The sequence below is a fragment of the Saccostrea cucullata genome, unplaced genomic scaffold (assembly GCF_032062105.1).
Source record: "Saccostrea cucullata isolate Sc308-1 unplaced genomic scaffold, CSIRO_AGI_Scuc_v1 ctg6, whole genome shotgun sequence".
Taxonomy (NCBI): Eukaryota; Metazoa; Mollusca; class Bivalvia; order Ostreida; family Ostreidae; genus Saccostrea; species Saccostrea cuccullata.
In genome coordinates this window covers 848,896-871,688 of record NW_026938995.1, presented here as the reverse complement: position 1 = coordinate 871,688, position 22,793 = coordinate 848,896, and the positions used below count along the sequence as shown (strand labels likewise).

At 34.2% G+C, this 22,793-nt stretch overlaps 2 protein-coding genes across 16 annotated transcripts in view; one reads left to right on the top strand and one right to left on the bottom strand.

Annotated features, from left to right (window-relative positions):
* The first annotated feature begins 4,191 nt into the window (after positions 1-4,191).
* Positions 4,192-4,862, top strand: LOC134252004 (histone H1-delta-like). Its single transcript, XM_062734416.1, has one exon. The coding sequence runs from the start codon at positions 4,254-4,256 to the stop codon at positions 4,860-4,862; it is 609 nt and encodes a 202-aa protein (XP_062590400.1). The 5' UTR covers positions 4,192-4,253.
* A 1,734-nt stretch (positions 4,863-6,596) lies between these two features.
* LOC134252002 (putative leucine-rich repeat-containing protein DDB_G0290503) overlaps positions 6,597-22,793 on the bottom strand; it is a 44,545-nt gene continuing 28,348 nt past the window's right edge. For 11 of the 15 annotated variants that reach the window (XM_062734400.1, XM_062734402.1, XM_062734404.1 and 8 more), the window contains 24 exons: positions 22,266-22,508; positions 21,493-21,954; positions 21,223-21,306; positions 20,971-21,138; positions 20,395-20,637; positions 17,311-17,394; positions 17,026-17,109; positions 15,543-15,878; positions 15,185-15,352; positions 14,834-15,001; positions 14,633-14,716; positions 14,292-14,459; positions 14,117-14,200; positions 13,771-13,938; positions 13,456-13,628; positions 13,240-13,272; positions 12,926-12,967; positions 12,721-12,814; positions 12,557-12,627; positions 12,320-12,422; positions 11,855-12,043; positions 11,580-11,633; positions 9,910-9,999; positions 6,597-7,571 (listed from right to left, as the gene is read on the bottom strand). In XM_062734400.1, coding sequence (XP_062590384.1) covers positions 7,458-7,571; positions 9,910-9,999; positions 11,580-11,633; positions 11,855-12,043; positions 12,320-12,422; positions 12,557-12,627; positions 12,721-12,814; positions 12,926-12,967; positions 13,240-13,272; positions 13,456-13,628; positions 13,771-13,938; positions 14,117-14,200; positions 14,292-14,459; positions 14,633-14,716; positions 14,834-15,001; positions 15,185-15,352; positions 15,543-15,878; positions 17,026-17,109; positions 17,311-17,394; positions 20,395-20,637; positions 20,971-21,138; positions 21,223-21,306; positions 21,493-21,954; positions 22,266-22,508 — 3,507 coding nt within the window. In that variant the 3' untranslated portion in view covers positions 6,597-7,457. Of the gene's footprint in view, positions 7,572-9,709; positions 9,738-9,909; positions 10,000-11,168; positions 11,214-11,579; positions 11,634-11,854; positions 12,044-12,319; positions 12,423-12,556; positions 12,628-12,720; positions 12,815-12,925; positions 12,968-13,239; positions 13,273-13,455; positions 13,629-13,770; positions 13,939-14,116; positions 14,201-14,291; positions 14,460-14,632; positions 14,717-14,833; positions 15,002-15,184; positions 15,353-15,542; positions 15,879-17,025; positions 17,110-17,310; positions 17,395-20,394; positions 20,638-20,970; positions 21,139-21,222; positions 21,307-21,492; positions 21,955-22,265; positions 22,509-22,793 lie in introns of all 15 variants that reach the window. The other 4 variants (XM_062734411.1, XM_062734401.1, XM_062734407.1 and 1 more) reach the window with 4 other exon arrangements.

Below are 22,793 nucleotides of genomic sequence, written 5' to 3'. Positions count from 1 at the left end.
CACATAATGGAATTAAAATTCTATATATGAGTTTAATCTCATGAATGGACTACTATTGTTTAAGAAAACACACTTTACATACAAACGAGAAGATCCCACAAAATCGAATGAATTCTGTACCAACATAAGTGCACTAGAACTGCTGAATATTGAGCAAACTCTAGACAACAAAATATCAGACCCTGATAATATTCATAAAAGCGATGTAGATCTTCTGTTTAATAACACGGCTAATCTATTACTATCCGCGGCAAAAACTACATTTGGTACATTTTTACCACGCACTTTTGATACTGATAGAAATAAAAGAACTAAACAATGGTTTAACGATGATTGCTACAAGGCAAGAAAATTTTGTAGAAAAACTAAACGTAGATACAAATTATATGGATCTAATATTTTCAAACAACAATTGGAAGATGCCCAAAGAAAATATAAATCTACTCTAAATAAAGCATACAAAGATTATAGAGCTAAATTGCAACGTAAAATCAAAAAACTAAGAAGTTCAAACCCAAAAGAATATTGGAATATTGTAAATGGTAAAGGACCTAAAGAGCACCATAACATAAATATTGTAGATTTTTATAATTATTTTAAGAATGTTAATGAAAATGAACACGAATCAGAAGGTTCAGATGACGAACTATACAATCATATTGTGGAATCGTTTGCTGATAGTTCCTTTATTAATGACCCTATTACCCCAGATGAAATTCTGAGTGTGGTGAAGACAATTAAAAACAATAAATCTCCAGGACCTGATACTGTTATAAATGAGTACATTAAATCTTCTATTAACATTATGGTGTCGCTGTATGTAAAATTGTTTAATCTAGTATTTGATACAGGTATTGTCCCAGAGGCATGGTTAGCTGGAAATATAAAACCAATCTATAAGAAAAAAGGTAGTTATACTGATCCACAAAACTATCGTCCTATAACGTTGTTAAGTTGTCTTGGAAAAGTTTTTACATCTGTATTGTGTAGAAGAATGACCACATATGCGGATAATATTGACCTTATTAAGGAAAACCAGAGCGGCTTTAGGGCAAATTATTCTACCATTGATAACATGTTTGTACTTCATTCATTGATAGAACTGACATTATTTAAGAAAAAGAAATTATATTGTGCCTTTATTGATTTTAAAGCTGCATTTGATAAAGTATGGCGAGTAGGACTGTGGAAAAAGCTTGTAAAATATCATATAACGGGAAAATGCTTTAAAGTTATTATTAATATGTATAATGATTGTAAGTCTAGAATATCTCATAACAATGATTTTTCTGAATATTTTCCTTGTCAAAACGGAGTTCGCCAGGGTGAAAATTTGTCTCCTTTTCTTTTTGCTTTGTATCTAAATGATTTAGAAGATTTCTTAATAGAGAAAAATGTTATTGGATTGAAAAATCTTTCTGAAGAAATTGAACAAAAGCTAGATGTATACTTAAGAATTATGATTATGCTCTACGCAGATGATACTGTATTGATGTCTGAAACTAAGGAAGATCTCCAATATCAACTCAATTGTTTTCAAAAATATTGTGAAAAATGGAAATTACAAGTGAATGTTGATAAAACAAAAATTTTAATTTTTGGTAAGGGCAGACAATCTTCTAATGTAGTATTTACTTACAATAATAATGAGATTGAAATTGTAAAAGAATTTAAATATTTAGGAGTGTTTTTTTCAAGAACTGGTTCATTTTATAGTACTAGAAAATATAGTGTGCAAAGAGCAACAAGAGTTATGTACGCCATAATAAAAAAAGCACGAGAATTAAATTTGTCCATTGATTGTCAAATTGATATGTTTGATAAAATGGTTATCCCTATCCTTTTATATGGTTGTGAGATATGGGGATTTGAAAATGTAAACATTATTGAGAAACTTCAACTAAAATTTTGTAAACTTATACTTCGTCTTAAGACATCTACTCCAAATTATATGGTTTATGGCGAGCTTGGTAAATATCCATTGAGTGTAAATATTAAAATGAGAATGATAAAATTTTGGGTAAAACTGTTGAAATGTAAAGAAACAAAATTATGTCACATTTTATATAGTTTTCTATACAGTTCATCAATGTACAACAATATTAATTGTAGTTCTAAATGGATTGAATGTATACAAAATATTTTACAAGAATGTGGTTTGAACTATGTCTGGATGTCTCAAAATGTAGAAAATGAAAAATGGTTGTTAAATATAATTAAGCAAACACTCATTGATCAATTCATACAAAACTGGAATTCAAATTGTGATGCATCAAGCAAAGGCAAAATTTATCAGTTGTTCACAAATAGTAATTTTACATCTAGGCAGTATTTAAATATCAATGTGTCAACTAATACTATAGTTACATTAGCAAGATTTAGAACCAGTAATCATAAATTACCCATAGAAATAGGCCGATGGAGTAATATACCCTCAAACCAAAGACTATGTACTCTATGTAATAATGATATTGGAGACGAATATCATTACATTATGTCGTGTCCAGCTCTACATGATAGTAGAAAATTGTTAATCCCATCAACATATACAACTCGACCAAGTGCTTTCAAGTTTTCAAATTTATTTTCATGTAAAAAAGTATCCGTTATCAATAACCTTTATAAATTCATTACTATAGTTAATAAAAGAGTTACCCCTCCAGGTTAATGTATACCATACAAATACTAAAGTTTTGAGTCCGAACATTATTTAATCTAAAACAATAAATTTCAACTAGTTACACTATGTAAATCTATTGGGTTTATTATTGAGAGAGTTGGCTGCTTAATTTAGGAAACTGTCATTTTTTATTGTTGGCTTTATTTTTCTCACGCATGCTGTATTATATGTATTGTACATAATTTATGTTTGTATTTTCTCTATACTGTTGTACGGTTTACGAGAATAAACTATTGTGTGAGAAGAACTTCTGATAATTGCCCACAATTCTATGAAGTTCCCTATCCTAATAAGTACACAGTTTAACAGGTGTACTTCAATTTTACATCATTACATCAATCTTGCCCCGATAAATGTTACCCTTGAAAAATAATTAAAATTATCAAGTGTAATTTCTAAGGGAATAATTGGGCAAATAAATGCAAATTAATCAATGTGTATATAAATACATGTATTTAGAGTAACATGTATAAATCTTTCAGAATTATTGAACAATAGAGAGAAAAGACGTCCATCCTCCGCAGCATAAACTAAATCAGACGCACACGTATATCTAAAATGTGAATTTTGTTTAATAATAGTAACAATTATAAAAATAAATAAATAAAAGTGATAAAAATCTTTTCTGACTACACTATAACTTGGACAGATATACCCCAGGTGAAAAGAAAAAAAATCGTGTCATATATTTTGCTGCTTTCTAAATATAATGTCTTTGTTTGTTTTTTTTTTTTACGGCCAAAATGATTATTAAATAAAATTATATTAAACAAAACAAGGCATTTGCATGTATGTATGCTGTAAGTTATAGAATATCATCTATTCACGGGAGAACAATTGTCCGTTTAAGACTGGGACAATTCAATTTTAAAGTCGGACCTTTTATTAAATGTAAATCATCTCGTTAGTTTATTTTCCTGACTTTTCCTTTTGTTAATTTTTGTTCCCCTTTCCCTATATTGTTGTGTATGCCTTCTGCACTGAAATATGAATCAGAAAAACCATGACAAAAATAAGACTTTTGAATGAATCTCGATGTCATTATATTTTCATGCGTCTACTGCCTGACGTTTGGCACACTTTCTGTGTTGATTTCTCACAGTTTGAGGGCGAATTGATAATATCTGCAAGACTTGAAGATTCAAAGGACATTTTCAAAGTTATCTATTGAAATTTTTTACTTAAATCGTAACTGACAATCGTCGTTTCAAGCACATTTTTCAGCTTTTATCGTACCACGAAGTTTCGAGACAAAGGTTCAGATGCCCATTTTCCTGAATTTGAGCACAGTATTAAGAAAGAATTTAAGAATGTAAATAGATAACATGTTAAAGAGATGACTGCAGGTTAGGACTCTGCTTAAATTTTGCGATCAAATCCATTTGCCGAGTTGCAGCGCGGATGCAAATACCCTTCTTGAAACACACGATACATGAACGTACATCGACCTCGGCGAAATGGATGTTTTCTCGGGGGTCCGCGCTCGGTGTAAACAAAAGCAGCAAGTGCGAGTGACCGAGCTATTTTCATTCCCAGCTGTTCCCGAGAAGTAAACCGTTCTCCCGAAGTAGCCATGGCAGATTCCGTTGCTCCAGCCAAGTCTCCAGCTAAGAAGAAGGCCACAAAGCCTAAAGTGCCTGCTGCACACCCTAAGTACATAGACATGATCAGCGCCGCCGTTTCAGCCCTGAAGGAACGCGGGGGCTCATCCAGACAGGCCATTCTCAAGTACATCATGGCCAACTACAAAGTGGGCAACGATGCTAATTTCGTCAACGCTCACCTGAAAATGGCCCTGAAGAATGGAGTTAAAAAGGGTGCTCTCAAGCAGGCTAAGGGTACAGGTGCCAGTGGTTCCTTCAAGCTCGGAGAAAAACCCAAGACCGAGAAGAAGCCTAAAGCCAAAAAGGTTGCCAAACCCAAGGCAGCTAAACTTAAGAAGACCGCTGCCAAACCAAGGACACCCGCTGGTGAGGAGAAGGCCAAGACTCCTAAGAAGAAGGCAGCAGCAGCAGCAGCAGCCAAGAAACCAGCCGGACCCAAGAAAGCCAAATCTCCCAAGAAGAAGGCGACACCCAAGTCCCCAAAGAAGGCTGCAACCAAACCCAAGAAGGCCAAGACTCCTAAGAAAACAGCAGCCAAGAAAACCAAGACACCCAAGAAGGCATCAGAAAAGAAATAAGCAGTCTGAGCATCCCTGTCAGTCTGCATCTAAGCTTATAAAAAAAAAACCTTTTCAGGGCTACCAAAATTTTCTGAAAAGATACCTGTTACAGTTGTTAGGAAATGTTTCAACATGTATGTACAGTAATCCCTCGGTTTTTTTGAATCACTATCACAAATTCTAATTTTGTTACAATTTCAAATGCAGCATGCCCTCTTGAACAACAACAAAATAAAAGTATTTGAATGTGTATATTCCTGTAAAAAAGAGAGAGAGAGAAATTTCATAATGATAATATAAAAAACAGAGAGCATGATTTCCTATATCAATGCATTAAATGCAGATGTGATTTTTATCATAGATGTAGACATGATGGCAATTTATTTCCATTCCAGATTCAGCATTCATTACATGATCTCTACTCAATTTATTTCATTTTATTATTTTTTTTTATTTCCTTTATTCAAAGCTAGCTCTTTTATCAATTTGAAAATGAAATGATGACTTGTTCAAGGACTCTTAAGATTTATTTTTGAAATGCAATGCATTTAATGCATCTGTCGGACACCCTGTACATCATCACAAGCCTCGTGCATTGTAGATATAACACATGAAACACAAGAAGCTGCTTACAAAGTTCCTTTCTCTTGAACAGTTTCAATTTTTTTTAAATTTCTCCAGGATATGATTTATTCAAAGCTAGCTCTTTTATCAATTTGAAAATGAAATGATGACTTGTGCAAGGACTTTTACGATTTATTTTTGAAATGCAATGACATTTAATGCATCTGTCGGACACTCTGTACATTATCACAAGCCTCTTGTGTTGTAGATATAACACACGAAACACAAGAAGCTGCTTACAAAATTCCTTTCTCTTGAACAGTTTCAATTTTTTTTAAATTTCTCCAGGATATGATTATGTCTTAAAAGTCAAGGAAGAAAATAAGGAAAACACACAAACACACAAAGTGAAAACTGATTTATTAAATATGCAATAAGTTTTCATTCGAATTAGGGAATAACTATATTCTAATTTGGTATTTGCAACCGTTAATGCCAATTTAATGGTCGCAAACTGAGTTACGCGTTGCCGGTAAAACGGATGTTTGCGACCGTTTAAATCAGAATTAACAGTCGCAAATACCAAATTAGGAGATTAGATATTCCCATTCTAATGCAATCCATGCATTTTATTTGTTATTTACGTCTTTTGTTGAGTTTCTGTATATAAAATACGTCACGGGCATTGTGTTTTAGCATCGCTCTATTATAACGTCAGAATAAAAAGCTTTCACTCACGTTAATGCTCGTTTTACTGCTTCAAACATCAGTGCATTAGCTATTCAAAATGCGTTCGAATATGGTTTTCAATGAGATATGTGGGGATAAAATAAAATTTTAACTCACTTATGGCCATGCATCTAAGCCAATCGGGAAAACCTGGCACATTTTTAAACCAATATGTCAAGATTCATTGTTACACCACTAGCAGTTCAGCAGAGAGTTCATCCATCAGTCTATCATTTTGATGATTCACAGAATTTCTGCACTGGAAATCTTAAATCTCACCACTGAGTATTAAAGATACTGTTGGGGTGACATCAAATTGTTGTAAGTATGCTACAATTACAACATCCACATATTTCCAAGTACATTTTGTTTTTCAATTGCTTACTGAAATCATAACAGGAAAACTCTGTCTCAGTTCTATTGAATAAACTGTAGCTTCAAGATATAAGTACACATGTATTATGGTGTTGGATTTTTTATTCATAAAAATATGTATGTATATATGAAAAGCGGGACAATGTTTTCCAGGGAACGAATTCATTCCTGTTAAATAAATTGGTGCTACATTTTATTACATTAACCATAATTTCACATTCAAGGAAAACCATCTAATTATAAAAAAAAATCTGGCAAAATATCAGTTATACAGATCTATAATAAATACAACATTCACTTTTATAAATAAAAGCACTTCTAGCTACAAATGTAAAAAACATCTATCACAGCTTCTCATTTCATCATGTTCACACACAAGACATTGGTCCAAAGAGTAAAAATTTCTTGGAATATTCTGACATTACACACATCAGTTTACCAGGTGAAGCAATATAATACTGCACAAATGCTATGCTGCCATACTTAGAATATTCAACATGGCATTTAACCTCACATCAATTTGTTGCTACCTATCATTTTTTAAATTATAAATAAAAAAGATCTTTATAAATACAATGTTCAAAAGCAAATATATAAATGGACGGCAAAAGAAGGAAAAGTGTTGAACACTAATAAATTCTACATAAAATATTTTCCAAGAGACAAAAAAATTGTATATGAAATTTTCTTTTTCTGTAAATAATACATCTTATGACTGGCAGCTATATCAGCTGGGGTTCATTCACGAATTTTACCGCTATCTTGTTATATAATAAATTATGCCTTCTCTACACACACAAACACATTCAAGACAAAACCTCTCCTACAATGGTGGCTATACGGAAACGTTGCATAGAGGTACCACTGATAACTACTATCCTCTGGGACTAGTTCTATTGGACGGTAAACTGTGAGTTAACACACATGTAATATAGCATGGTAAAACTATCGAGGTTTGGGGGACTGGCTAATGGTTGAGCGGGCCTTGCCCAGTTGCCCAGAAAGTTCACGTACTTTGTCTGCCCAGTATTCACTGCTTTGCTGCAACTGGATGGAAAGCTGAAATAATATATAGAAATGATGTTATGATATGTTAATTGTAATTAAACCAATTTAATAGATGTACCAGATACTTTATTTCCCAGATAGGATTCAAAATGATATTTGAGATAAGTGTTAAAACATAGGTAATCAGAGATTACAGAGCTCACCTCAACGAATGTTGTCTTTAAGTAAGGCAAAGTCACACAATAACCCAACAAAAAGTGTACATTCAAAATTTATGCAATTTTGATCTGATACTTTGGAATAGACCTATATAAAAACTTCAAACTAGTTCTTTGGCAAAAAAATGTGATTAAAATCCAGCATCTGTAGCAAGTTTGAGAGTTTTCATCCCTTGATGCATCATTTGGGCAAGTTTGGTTTATATAAGCCTTATAGTTTCTTGGTAATAGAACTGCACCCATAACTTTTACCTGGTACATTATCTGAAAGAAGTATGTTGAATTCAGCATCTAGAGCAAATCCATTAGTGTGCATCCTAAGATGTATCATCCATGCAAGTTTGAACAAAATAGGGCTAATAGTTACTAAGAAATGAAACTTGCATGAAAATTTAACCTCTTCACTCATCCAAAAAATGTAAGTCAGATTCAGCATCCGAAGCAAGCCTGGTAGAATGCAACCTTAGATGTATTGTCCATGCAAGTTTGGTCATTATAGGGCTCATAGTATCTTGGAAATGAAACCTGCACCAAAAACTTTAACCTAATCACTCAACTGGAAAATGTAGGTCACATTCAGCATCCAAAGCAAGCCTGGTAATACGCATCCTTAGATGTATCATCCATGCAAGTGTGGTCAACATAGGGCTTATAGTTACTTGGAGATGAAACCTGCACCAAAAACATTAACCTGTTCACTCAACCAGAAAATGTAGGTCACATTCAGCATCCGAAGCACATCTAGTAGTATGCATCCCAAGATGTACCATCCATGCAAGTTTGGTCATTATAGGGCTCATAGTATCTTGGAAATGAAACCTGCACCAAAAACATTAACCTGTTCACTCAACCAGAAAATATAGGTCAGATTCAGCATCCGAAGCAAGCCTGGTAATGTGCATTCTTAGATGTATCATACATGCAAGTCTGGTCAACATAGGGCTTATAGTTACTAGGAGATAAGACCTGCACCAAAAACATTAACCTGTTCACTCAACTGGAAAATGTAGGTCAGAGTCAGCATCCGAAGCAAGTCTGGTAGTGTACATCTTTAGATGTATCATCCATGCAAGTTTGGTCCAAGCAGGGCTTATAGTTACTTGGAAATAAGACCTGCACCAAAAACATTTACCTGTTCACTCAACCGGAAAATGTAGGTCAGATTCAGCATCCGAAGCAAGTCTGGTAGTGTACATCTTTAGATGTATCATCCATGCAAGTTTGGTCAACATAGGGCTTATAGTTACTTGGAGATGAAACCTGCACCAAAAACATTAACCTGTTCACTCAACTGGAAAATGTAGGTCAGATTCAGCATCCGAAGCAAATCTGGTAGTGTACATCCTTAGATGTATCATCTGTGCAATTTTGGTCAATTAGGGCTTATAGTTACTCGAAAATGAGACCTACACCCAAAACTGCACCAAAAATGTTAACCTGCACCAAAAACATTAACCTGGTCATTCCTTTGCTGAAATTGCAGCATCTGAAACTTTGACTGGTACAATGAAACACATTAGAAACATCTTCCATGCATGTCTAATCAATATAGGACACAGAAGTACTTAAAAAGAAAACTGCTCCAAAAAACTTAACCTTAACCCGGGACGCCGACGCCGACACGGACGCCGACGCCGACGCCGAGGGTATTACATAAGCTCCCCCAACTTCGTTGAGGTGAGCTAAAAAGACATGTACCGCAATATTTAATCCTATTACAAAGCAAGTAAGCTGTTAGCTTGTTATGAAAATTGTCAATCACATTGATATGCATCCTCATACTTTTTCATTATTATAATTATCCAAACTTATGTATGCTGTTAAAATGTAAGGGAACTCTAGTGTTAAACTACATTTCATTAATTAGTTTAAGCCCTTGGTCCACTTTTTCTGGGACTCTTTACACTTAATAATATCCCTGAAGCAACGTTAAGAAATTAGATCACACATCACTGACAACAGAATACCTACACTTCATCTAATGACTGTCTGGGTATCTCTGAAGGAATACATTTATATTTTTAAAATGGTTTTTATCAAATTTGTTACCCCCAACTTTTTGCTATTAAAGATAAAACCACATCCCTCAAATATGAAATATTATGGAAATCCTTGAATTTTGTTAAAAATGGAATGTAATTTCCTGATGCTGTATTATTTGTGACACTCACCTCGCCCACTCTCTGGATCCAGTAATTCTTGTCTAAAGCGTGCGGATCAGATATCCCAGCATCCTCTAGTCCTTTACCGTACGCTCTTTGCTGTAACAAATCAAAACTCTCACATAACATACTATTCATAGTTTGTTGTGTATTTTATTGAATGTTACACTTAATATATAATGAATGTATTACTGCAACACATGTGGTGATGATGATTTTGAAATCTGAACCTATAGATATATCTGTAAAATTTATTGATCATTTCTTACAAAATAAAAAAAAATATTCATAAAATAATAAGAATGCATATTAAAAGAAATGATGCAAAAAGAAACTGTGTGCAAATCTATAACCAGAGTGATCTTCTTTTTCTCACTTCTTCCAAACAACAAATTTGCATTTAATAAAGAAAAATGCAGTAAATGGAATATACCATTGCAATGAAGTAACAGTATATAAAGTGCTGTACATGCATATACACATGTGTCTTTATTAAGCAAATGTAAGCATCACCATTTCTTTGCATTTGAATAAATGGAGCAGGATAAAAATCTTATTCTTAAATTACATGCATTATTATTTAACAATTTATTTATATGAACCAGATTTCAAAATGGAAGTTTGTTGCTAGAAGATCAATTCTGGTTTACTACTGATAGTATTTAATACTTATATTTAAAACTAAAAATTGTAATATGTGATGTGCATGAATTATCTACCTTGTACAGTGTTTTTGAAGTGCTGCAAATTCACTTTCAAACACTATTGCTTTATACTTTTGTCCGACAACAAATTTTAATGAGTTCATCAAACTTACAAAATTTTTATTTTCTAGCATTTTTCTCTTTATTTGAAATTTTGAAACTATCGAAAATTACTGTGGATTATGTGAATTTTGCAAATAGAATTGGCAAGATATAGTAAGTTTACAGCACTGATGCACTTTGCATGCATATAATGATTATATTCTGATTATTTCATGTAAGTAATGAAAGACTCTTAATATCTGGACACTATCAGCATCTAAAATTTTAACTGCAATGAAAAAGGACAAAATTAAATAAAATCAAGGAATAAATTTTATAAGAAATATTTTCGTTTTAATGTACAAATCTGCTAGTTAAAATTTGTGAAGAAAAAAAATTCCATCTTCAAATGATTCTTAATAAAATTTTGCATAAAAAGTCCTTTTTCATAGCAAATTAAGCTACTCTACCAAAGCCATGTATATAGGTAGGATATATGCTCAGATCTGTCATATATGATACCTTGTCAATAACTCCTCCCCTCAATATTTTGTCTTTTTTATCATCCTGAAAACATTCACACAAAACATCTAACCCTAGCCTATTTAAAACACTAACATGATCAAGATCACGCACACAGCTGCTACAAGCTCTACCCATAATGCTTTGCATCATCACATTACAAACAGGCCCAATGATATATTAAGATTTAAAATAATTCACCTTTGAAAAATGAATGCATAGTGAATCATGTGTACATTTAAAGTAAAGCTTGCAGCATAATTAATTCTTTAAATGTTAATTAACCGATGCCTCTAAATTAATAAATTTTCTTTGTCAATGGTACCTAATTTACTTAAAACATTGTTACTTGGGAAAACAAACAATAAGCAAAGACAATGACATAGCAATGCAGAATTCACGCTGTCTTACAGGGCTAACGACGCGGGCCTTGCGTTTGGGGGTTCGCTTACTAACGTCACTTCTCTGATGACAGAATCACATTTCACATTTAATTTCATACATAATGAAAAAAAAATTCCTTTTTTAAAAATTTGTCTCAAATTAAAGTTTATTTTCATCTTAATTAGAAAAAATCTCTAAAAACACAAACCTTTTACAAGTGCGCAAGTGAATAATTCAAAAGCTCTGTGAATGAATGTTGAAAATGACAGGTGACTTTTAACAACTGTGATTTATATACTTACAGGTTTATCGAAGTCCTTGAGTGGTGAGCTGTTTTCGATAAGGAGGTGTCGTTTTGCGTCCAGCTGGGACTTTAGACTACTGATTGTCTGGTCCTTGCTTTCCACCTGTAATTCTAACGTCTGCCGGGAGGAAATCTCACGGTCAAGGTCATTTCTTAGACGGTGGTTCTCTTTTTGTAAGGTACTTAGCTGAAAATGATTGGAAAAATTATAAAATGGTTTTACCATTTTTTTTATTGATGGAAGCAAAAATAACCATCATAATACAGTCAAACCTTGCTTTCTCAAACTTCCAGAAATCAAACAAGGTTAAAAAAAAAAAAACCAAAGAATAAGAAGTTGGGACTACCAATACCCTAGTTTTCAAGACATCAGTGTTCAGGATAGCCAAGTTCAACTGTATCAAAATGGACTTGTAAAACTTTGTAGATCATCTCTATACAACACTATTTTATGTGTGTATACCTGCTGATTTAGCTGTTGAATGTTGTCTATATTCAGTTTCAGTCTAGAGTGAAGATCTTCTATTGTCGCTATTTTACTCTGTACTTCTTGATCCTGATCATGTCTGAAATTGAAATCATTTCTTTAGAATAAAAAAAAAAACCAGCCAATTTTAAAACTTCATTTAGAACTACAGCTGAAATAGCCTTTAAATATCTTTTTATAAATATCAAGGTGTGAAAAAAAACCCAGTCTTACTCGTGATCCTCCAGCCTGGATCTCAGCTGATTCAGAATAACCTGCTGATGTGAGGAATGGTTCTGTAGGGCCTGAAATTGAAGAGCAGAAGGTGTAAAATTATATTTCTTCAATTATTAATTTGCATCTTGATTTGCATTCAGAAGTTAAGTTTAGCTTTGTACCTTAAACCTGTCTGATTCGTCTCGCCTCTCTTCTAGTTCTATCTTCATTTTGTTGCTCTGTTTCTGTAGCTGTGCAACTTGGTCAAGCAATTGCCTACAAGGAAAAAAAAACATTTTCTCAATTTTTGTCAAGTTATTTATTTTAACATTCATTAGAATGGAAATCACTTCCTACATATACCTTTTGTGTGCAAAATCTACTTACTCTTTTTCTGATGTGAGTGTCATAATAGCTTTGCTTTGTTCCCTGGGATAAAAAAAAAAATACATATAAACAAATGACAAATATTATGCTTTATATGGCATTTAACTGAAACCTGTCATATGATATAGATTTAAACTATGCAAAAAATCATGCCAAATGCATTCCATTAGGCATTTAAGTCCACTGAAGATAAATTAACTTTTACAACGTGCAGAAAAAATAATCATTAAAGCAAGATATATTCTTGAATTAAAAGCACTTTTTCTCAACTTAATGCAATCAAGTATTTTCCACATTCATATGTACTTGTTTACCTAATCTTGTTGCCCAGTTTCTCATTTGCAAGCCTGTAAATTATAAAGCAATTCAAACACATGCAATAAACATTTCAAAATGCATATTGTTGTAGAATTTCAAAGCAAAGCATGCAATGCATTTCTTTAATATGTCAACAGGAAGAAAATTAATTCAATGATGAATTTGAACATTCCAAAAAACTGAACGATAAAAGTTTCCTTTCTCGATCTTACTTTTGTTCCTGCACCCATGTGTTGACGTTCTGAACCACCAGTTCACTTTCTTTGTGGAGGCGGTCCCCGTTTGACCTTGACTCCTCCAGAGCATTACGCAGGGACTGAATCTCCTCCCCAGAACAGTGATAGTTATACTGTATGAAGTCATGATCATTCTTCAATTTGTCAAACTGAAAAATACACCATCAAATTAAACATATTACATGGTCCAGAAATATGCACATTTAAAAGTATATTGGAAGCTTTAAAATGAAAATTATTCATCTCTCTGTAACACTGAAGAAAAAGAAGAAAATACAGGAGGATATTTACCGCATCTAATTTGGCTTTGAACTTTTCTTGCAGATTGCTCAGTTCTATTTTGAGGACCACTATTTCTTCCTCCCTGGCGGAGAGTTCCTGTAAACTCTGGCGACTTTTGTCCTGGGTGTTCATCAGCTCTTGCTGCATATCTTGGTATTTCATCTCAAAGGCTCGCATCTGTAATGAATATCAAATTTTTTAATTCCATAAAATATATACGTCAAGGGATGTTTTAGCTAGCAAACATATAATAAATGAAAACTTGTTTACAAGATTTCTTTTTTATTATATTTTTTAATGTCATCCATAACGTCCCCTTAAACATTTAAAAAATCTGTTACTATGAGTAATTTACCTCATCATCTGCAGCTTTATTCATCTCCTGCAGCTTCTTACATTCTCCACTCATCATCCTCATCTTCTCCTCAAATGCACACAACTACAACAAAACAACAAACCAGACATTATTTAAAAACTGTTTCACCTTATTCATATCAAATTGCACAAGTTGACCTTGAGTAAGAACTGACCTCATCAGACAAGGACTGGTTTTGCTGCTGGGATTTGGCAAGGTCGGTTTTGAGTGCTGCCACCTGGCGAGATTTATCTCCTAGCTGATCCATGGACTCCTTGTGATGACCTTGAACTGTTGCTAACTGAACCTTAAGGTCATGCACACGCTGTTCATTGTCCAATAACTAAAAAAAAATCAAGAAAATTATTGCAATACATGGGTATCATTACTGCTATCATTTCATTTAAGAGCTTTAGTACAAATACTTTAATTCATTTTGTAATTACAAATTTATCAGTAATACCATCTTCATCATAAAGTAGCAAATAAAATGAATTAAAAAAAATATATGGTTACCTCCGCATGAGTTTTCCTGAATTGTTCCTGGGCTTTATCAAGGTCATTCTGCATTTGTACAAGGGTCTCCTCATATCTAGATATCTATAAAACAGACAAAAAAAATAAGTATTATCAAATCATCCTGTTAAGACATAACTAAAATAAACATGCAAAATTAAACCTTTTTGTAATGTCTATATATAACATATGACCCCTGACCTCCTGAGAGTGGTGCTGGCTCTGTTTCTGGGCGGTCTGGAGGTTCATTTTAGCCACCCTGAGCTGCCCTTCCCTCTCTGCCAGCTCCTCCTTCAGGTTCCTCTGTCTCTGCTGGATCGACTCCATCTCCCCTCTCATGTTAGACAGCAACTCATCCTTCTCCTTAATCTACAGGGATAAAGACTCTATTAAGGTACCCACTCAAACAAATGCTCAGCAAACCAGTTTGAATAGAATTTAAAATTTCTAATTTTCATTACTTACATCTTCAGACCACTACAGTATAAACACAAGACCATTTATGTTATTTTGATACAGATGCATCACACAATTAGACCTTCCCTGACTTACTGTGGTGGCCAGATCTGCGACTTGTTTGTGGTAGTTATCGATATCATCCTTCAGATCACAGTTAGCTTTCTTGGCCTTCTGTAGGTGGCGCCCCGTGTCAGCGTGACGTTCCCTCTCAGCCTTCAGTTCCTGCTGTAGCTGTGTCAGAATATTGTCCTGTTGCTCAACCTACAACAAGATAACAGCAATAAAAGTAAAGTAGAGGAAAGGGAAATTCCTTGGCTTTAGGTGTGTTTTCATTGCAACTATGTTCACTGAAACTGTGTTTTATTGCAGTCTCTTCAGCATAACACATTGCCGATTTTAAAGGCTTTGCTTTAATAAAACATAAATTGCTGTGTCAGAGTATAATCCTGACCTGCTCAGACAGCATCTGCTCCTGCTCGCGGGCCCCCTTCAGCTCCACCTCTGTCTTGTGTGCCTGCTGTTTGTAGGCCAGACCCTCCTGTACAGCTGAATGATACTCCTCCTTAGCTGCCACCAGATCCTTCCTCAGTTTATCAATGATCGACTTCTGCTCCGCGATCTCCTCCTCGTAGCTCGTATTTCTCTCCCTCAGAGTCTTGAGCTCAGCTTGTAACTTCCTGTTGATCTGCTCATGCCTCACGACCTCGGTGACCCTTTGACTGAGCTGATCTTGTGTGGTGTTTAAGCTCTGTTCCATCAACATGAGTTTCTCTTCATGATGGGCAAGCTGTTAATCATATATAAAACATTTTATAATGTTCTCCATAACAATTTATATATTAATGACCTCTTTAAATATCTTACATAAAGTATGAAAGCAAGATTATCATAGGGGATACAATCTTTAGGTTAATGTTGCATTTGTTTTGTTTTTGTTTAATCATCATTAGGCCATTCCAGTTTTTTTTTCTATTTTAAACATCAATGATTTTTGACACTCCAGATTAAGAAAAAAATCTAAAATTCCTTAAATTGATTCTTTTGGTCGAAACCTTTCAAATTTGTCAATTAATAAGAAGGCTTATAAGATGTGTTGATGTTAAGTAAAGAGAAAACTTGGAATGGCCTTTCTTTGAAACTTAATTGATTTATATACTGACTATTAGCTAGTATTGCAAGACATAATTCATGTCAAGATGAACTTAATACCTTCATAAATAATCTCCAATCAACAGAACTGTCAAACAGTAACTAAACAAACATGAGCAAAGACAAAAACTTCAAAAAGATAATGCTATCCCTAACTATCGGCTGACAACTGAAACATTCCCAATATATCACAGCCAGGACAAAATTCCCAGGCCTCTAGGTTTTCTGGGAGAGCCTCAAAGCTGTGATACAATTGAGGCGGTGTTTGTCAACCTGCCTATAGATTTAAATGTCAGTCAGATGGACTGATAGATTTGTGGGTACCTATATCATACGGACCCATTTGACCAGACCTGTCAATATTATCTTTATCATTTTCATCCTGATTTTTCACACATTTGGATTTTGAAGAAAAATATCCAATTAGTTTTCTTCCATAGGCCACATCTCTTTTCTTATATTAGCTTACAGCCTACATGCTAATTATTTTATCACTCAAAAGTAAATATCACAGTTTCACATAATTTGACTTTTCTCTGATGTCAAATGAATGTTAAATGAAAATTTAAATGCTTAAAAGTCATCCATGCAAATCAACTAATTGTGAACAGAAAGTCAATTCAAAGTTTACCCGATTTTCTCCAAGTCTTAAGTTCTGTTGCAATGTACTCTTCACATAAATAAAGCATGAATTAAATAATATTCAGTACAACATTCTCATTAAAAGTTGAATCACCTGAACTAGAAGACGATCTTAATTTATGACATTTTCTATAAATTCCTACCTCTTGTGCACAGTCCTTGTATTGGGACCGTGCCTCCGACAAATCTGACTTCAAATGCTCAGCCTCATTTTGAACTTCACTCAGCTGAAACAACATGGACATTCTTGTCAATTTCAACAATGCAAAGTTTTCTCATAATAAGAACAATCCAATAAAATACTTTTTTTTTTTCAAAGTAAAGCATTGTTTGATAGTTCAATTTTAGGATTAATGAAATAAAATTCAAAATAAAATGATTCATTGATCAGTAGAAATTAAACAAGTACAGAATGTCCTCTTCTTTACCTGACTGTCTGCTCTCTGTTTGGAACTTTGAAGATGGTTCACCTCCAACTTCAAATCTTTGATGTTCGCCTCCAATTTCTCAATCTGAAACATTGAATTTTCATATTCCCTTATAGTCATTTCCAGTCCAAAGTTCCAACTATTGCTTTCATTCAGACTAACTCCATATCTCTTTTCCAGAGTACTCGCACCCAAACTTTCATGGGGCGTTTTCTCCTTCCAACTTTCTTTTCCAAAGTTTGACATATTGCACTGGTTAGTTTCCAATTTCACATTAATAAAAATGTTTAATTCCCATCCTTTTCTACAGGTAATCAAAGTCTTGAATATTTAATTGGAAGACATTAATCTTAAATAATAATAGGGCGTAAATCCACCTTCAATTCATTATCCAAGGAGAATTCACTAGAAAGTATATGCACAATGCAATGAAATTCGAGGTCGAACCATTTCGCCAATCGATGAATTCAAAGGCCACACAAAAAATGACAACCTACTAGAAAGTTTTAAATCTGAAACAAAATTGGCATATGACCGTGGACTAGAATAGCAAACTTTTTAGACAGGATGAAATAGCTTCTGTAATTACTTGAACCCAATACTCATTTGATAGTCACTCCAGCACTGTTTACTTTGACTGTTGAGTAGGAATAAATTGGCATTCTCAATCAACAGAGTCAATATTAACATCCAGCTGAAGTAGCACCTGATTTTTTGCTCTTTAAATCAAAACTGCCAAAGAGACACTACAATGCTGAACATCATGTTATTCCATGTTTTTCTAGCTTTATGGTATAATCTGGACAGGGGGTAATTACCACGTAGATAAAAGGTAAAACTCTCCTCTTGTACACCAGTATTGATCTCCCCTGGCTAAGTTAGCTTAACACCTGCCCTCTAATTTTTATGCCATTATTTTATCTCTTTTTGATAAAAATTAACACATCCCAGTGTAATCTCACTTGCCATAACTTGCAGTCATTTCTACAATACTTTTTTTATGACTGTCATTCTTGGTTCATTAAATGGATTTTCCGATTTTGTCTCTGAAAAAATAATGTGTTATTGATTTCCCGTAATTTCCTGTAATTAGTTCCAAACATCTAAGGACCAGAAACAGGACTCTTCTCATAAAAAGGATGCATTCTTTCAAAACTGAATTTTCAAGTATTTAGCCTTTTGTCAGGCAAACAAAACCAAAATCACACAGAATTCTTTATCGAATCCAATCTTCAATGGAAAAATTCACTTTTTAAATCACATTATAAAATCAATAATTAAGGAATTTCCAATACAGCATCTTTTTCCCACTACGAAAACCTCTAAATTTTTATTTAATCGGAATTCAGAAGATAAGTAGATGTTACAGTAATCCCTTTTGATCCAAGAAAAATCCTATTCTGACCACACCGCGAGCCCCATTCATTTCCACCACAGTGGAATGTAAGAGGGGCCTAGATTGCTACTTCTGTATAGTCTTTGCTGTCTGTAGAGGGTATTAACTATCAATTCTCCCCACTACCCTATCTAATCACTGAGCAAGCATTCAGATAGTATATTTCAGAATTCACCACCATGTCTATTTGCATTTAACAGAGGAAATTGGCTGATAGAATTTAAAAAACTTGGTGATAGGTTTGCTCTGCTGAGCTTCAATGGATTCCCCATTTATCTGATCCAGTAAATAATGTTTTCAACTCTAAAACAAAATAGGGGTGCAGGTAATTTGATAAGGTATGAATTTCACACAAAAATTTTACAAAAGGAAGATTCCAATTTATCTGTCCATATATCTTGCAACCACACTTAAAATGTCTTACTTTGCATTCATACTTAATGTCTCTGTTAAAGCAGGCTAAATTTTTATATTTTCCTACACGTCTCTATTATCCATTCTAAAGACCAATTATCACCCAAAAAAGTCCCTCTAGAATTTAACCACAATGCCAAAGAAGTCAAATATTTGCTTTGAAAGCTAATATGGGACAATTATTTGAAGTAGCCTTTTGTCCAAGTCAACTTTTTCTTTCAATACATTGTATCAACATAAAAAAACCAAAATGTTAGAATACAAATGATAGACCACACTGTTAAAAAGAGTTGCAAAATATTGTTACAAGTATACACACTATAATCTGGGGACAAATTGTGCCAAATTTCTACTAGTACTTGTTCTTTTTAAAATAACTTAGACTAACCCCCAGAATTCACAGAATTTATCATGAGTAATATTAAAGTTCCTTGCATTTAAAAGAATAAAAGGTATGTTTTATACAATACAACTGATTTAAACCATCAATAAACCAAGCACATACTATATAATAATAAATTTTGTGTCACTTTTACCCCAAATAATATTTGTTGGTTAGAAAGATACTTTGAGGTAATTGTAAACAAATTTCAAAAGTCAAGATGATTTGCTCCCTTGCCCTTGAAGCATTTTGATACCCCCCCTAAAATAATTGCTCTAAAAATGTTTATCATTTTTAATAAACTTATCAAACAGTTGCAATCTTCAATGAATGTATCTAGCATTTAAAACACTTCTTTCTGTACTAATATCATGTTCTTTCCTGTTTCAGTATTCATGGTGGGAAATGAAAACATGTACCAACATGACCTTTTGCAGCTTTTTAAAGTTGGGAATTTACACTTCAAGAGTTATCTTTCCATGGTTGTCAAATATTTAATGTTAACAGATTAATCCAATGAAAACCTTGATTAAAGACCCAAATCTTTGTATTTTACAAAAGATTAAACCAAGTTGTTTTCCAAAAGTATTAGGTGAGAAACAACATCACCTTTATGTCTGTTTAAACAAATAAAGCCGAGAGCAACAAACAAAGTATGCCCTTTGGCTTAAAACTACCATAAATGTGTTCTAATTATCATTATCTCAAATACATAAGCACAGCCTGAAATTTTTGCGTCATATATAGAGCCCCTCCTTTTTTCCTTTCTCTCTCTCCCACCTTCTCTCCCTCCCCTCTTACCCTCTCCCCCTCCCCTGTCTCTCTTTCATCCTCTCCCCTCCTTTCTCTACCCCTCTCCCCCTTCCCTCTTTCTCTCTCCATCAGGACTTACTTCTTCAGCCTTGTTTCCGATGTCGGCCCTGCATGCCTTGATCTCGGCCTCGTTAGATTTAACCTGGTCCTCTCGACGAGACAGCTCCTGCTCGAGGGCCGCTCCTCTGGCCTGTGATTGGTGGAGACTGGCCTCCAGGGTTCCCAACTGATCCTGGAGTCGACTCGTATCGGACTTGTGTCGCTGATGGGAACCAGCCAAGTTCAGTTGTAACTGCTGAATGCTTTGTTCTAGACGATCAATCTAAAAATACAAATGTGAATGTGGTGCAAATGATTGAATACATCATCAAACTCTTTTAATTTTCAAGTATTTTGGTAATAAAAATATATCTAAGGATTACCTTAAGCTCTAGAATCATAAAAAACTATGAAAATACGTTTTCAGAAAAAGAAATTTATAAATAATATCAAGACTTTATACATGTATAATATCAGTCAATCAGAGTTTAATATACCGGTATTTATTTCTCAATGCATATATATCTAAATAGTTTCCTATTAAAAAGGGACTACCGGTACATGTAGTAGATAAAAAACATCTCAATTCATGTATTTGAAATAATTATAAACGCACCTCTTTCATAGCACTATTTTTCTGTTCCCTGACTGATGCCAGCTCCACCTTCAGGTCGTTAATCTGGTCCTGGTAGTCGGCCAGCATTAGGATCTTATTCTGAAGCTCATTTCTCACCTCCTCCACCTCTATCTCCAACGAGGCAATCTTATCCTCTTTCTCCAGATACTGCAAATAAAAGACAGGATTATTTGCCTTTTGTTAAAAATAATCTGTAAAATAGAATTTTTGAATGTTTTGACTGGTTCCCACCTCCTGATCTGTGTGGCTATGTTCTCCTTTATATGTCAGCAGCTCATTCTCAAAGGCTCTTGCCCTCTGATCATTTGCTAGAGACTGAAAAATACATGTACATCAAAATTAAGAGTATGCTCTACGATAATAACGAAATGGCTATTGAATATAAACTATCACCTACTGAGAAAAGATGCATACAATAATTGAAGCTAAATGTAACAGAAATTATATCTGGAAGACAATGATTTCCAATGTAAAAATGATCTCCAGTGTTTGATACGGTACCTCCGCCGTAAGGTCGTTGATGCGGTCCTTGAGGTTCTTGATATTCTCCTCACACTCGCGGACTCGGTTCTGACTCAGAGACAGGTCCTCCTGAGACGCGTTGAGTTCCTGAGTCAGCTGATCCACCACGTCTTCACACTTCTGGACCTCGTGTTTGGTGTCATTGTACATCCTGTCCATGTTCTCGTAGTCGTTCTTCAGACTCTCGATTCTCTGGTCCTTCTCCAGTTCCTTGTTTCTGCTCTCCGTCAGTCGTTCCTGTAGCGTCTTCACAGACTCCTCCAGCCCCCCTATCTCGTTCAGGGCCTGGTTGTATTTCTGTTTGTAGGCGTTCAGATTCGCGTCTAGTTTCTGGGCGTCTTCGCGGGATGTGTCCACTTGGTCTTCCAGAATGATCACCTGTTGTTTCAGTTCTGTGATTTTGTTTTCCTGCTCCTCCAGAGTTTCAGACTGTCTCAGCATCTTAAAGGTGGAGAATATAAGAAGAAAGTTTATATACATGTATGTGTAAATCTGTTAACTTGAGCCTAAAATACAGATGCAGAACTTTAAGTGAGGATTCAATTTTGGCAATGTTAGAAAGAGTATCTTTGACAACTTCTTTTGCATCAAGGGTAACAATTATTTTTCCTGGCAATATAAAACATAAAATTTACTTCTCAATAAAAATATGAACCAAGTTGAAAGTACAAATCCCTAAACCTGCCTCTCACTAAAAATTCCATTTCAATGGTATGTTATATGTACAAAAATTTGAGAAGAAAGTTCCTAACCTCTCTTGTGCTGTTGTCCTGCTGCTTGCCCATTCGTTCGAGGTCGTCAGACATGTTAGTGATGGAGTTCCTCTGCTCCATGACTGTGTTCTGACTCTCACTCAGGTCAGATTTCGTCTGTTGTAGGTCCTTAGACAAGATCTCCATGTCCGACTGAAGACGGTGGATTTCCTGTTCATGGTTGCTCCTAGAGATCTGAAGGTCCGTCTTCAATTGCTCGATAGTTCGCAAATGATTTTTCACCTTGGAGAGAAATTCATAAAATTTCAATGAATGTAGAAATTTAATACACATTTTTAATATATAAATTTTTTTTCATTATAAAATTCTGTTTGATCTCCAGAAAATGAGGTGCTTTATGTTTTTGTGCTTTTAGTTCATTACTTCATGAACATGGATTTGTTAAAGAGAAAAAAAAGATTACTGCAGTGTAATTCTGAATTTAGACTCATTTGTTTCTTTCTCACAGACCACAGACTGATGTGTTAGTTGTTATATAACTACAGAAAATAATCTAATGTGAGCAAA

Coding starts and splice junctions, on each gene's coding strand:
- LOC134252004 (XM_062734416.1), top strand. CDS start 4,254: ATGGCAGATTCCGTTGCTCCAGCCAAGTCTCCAGCTAAGAAGAAGGCC.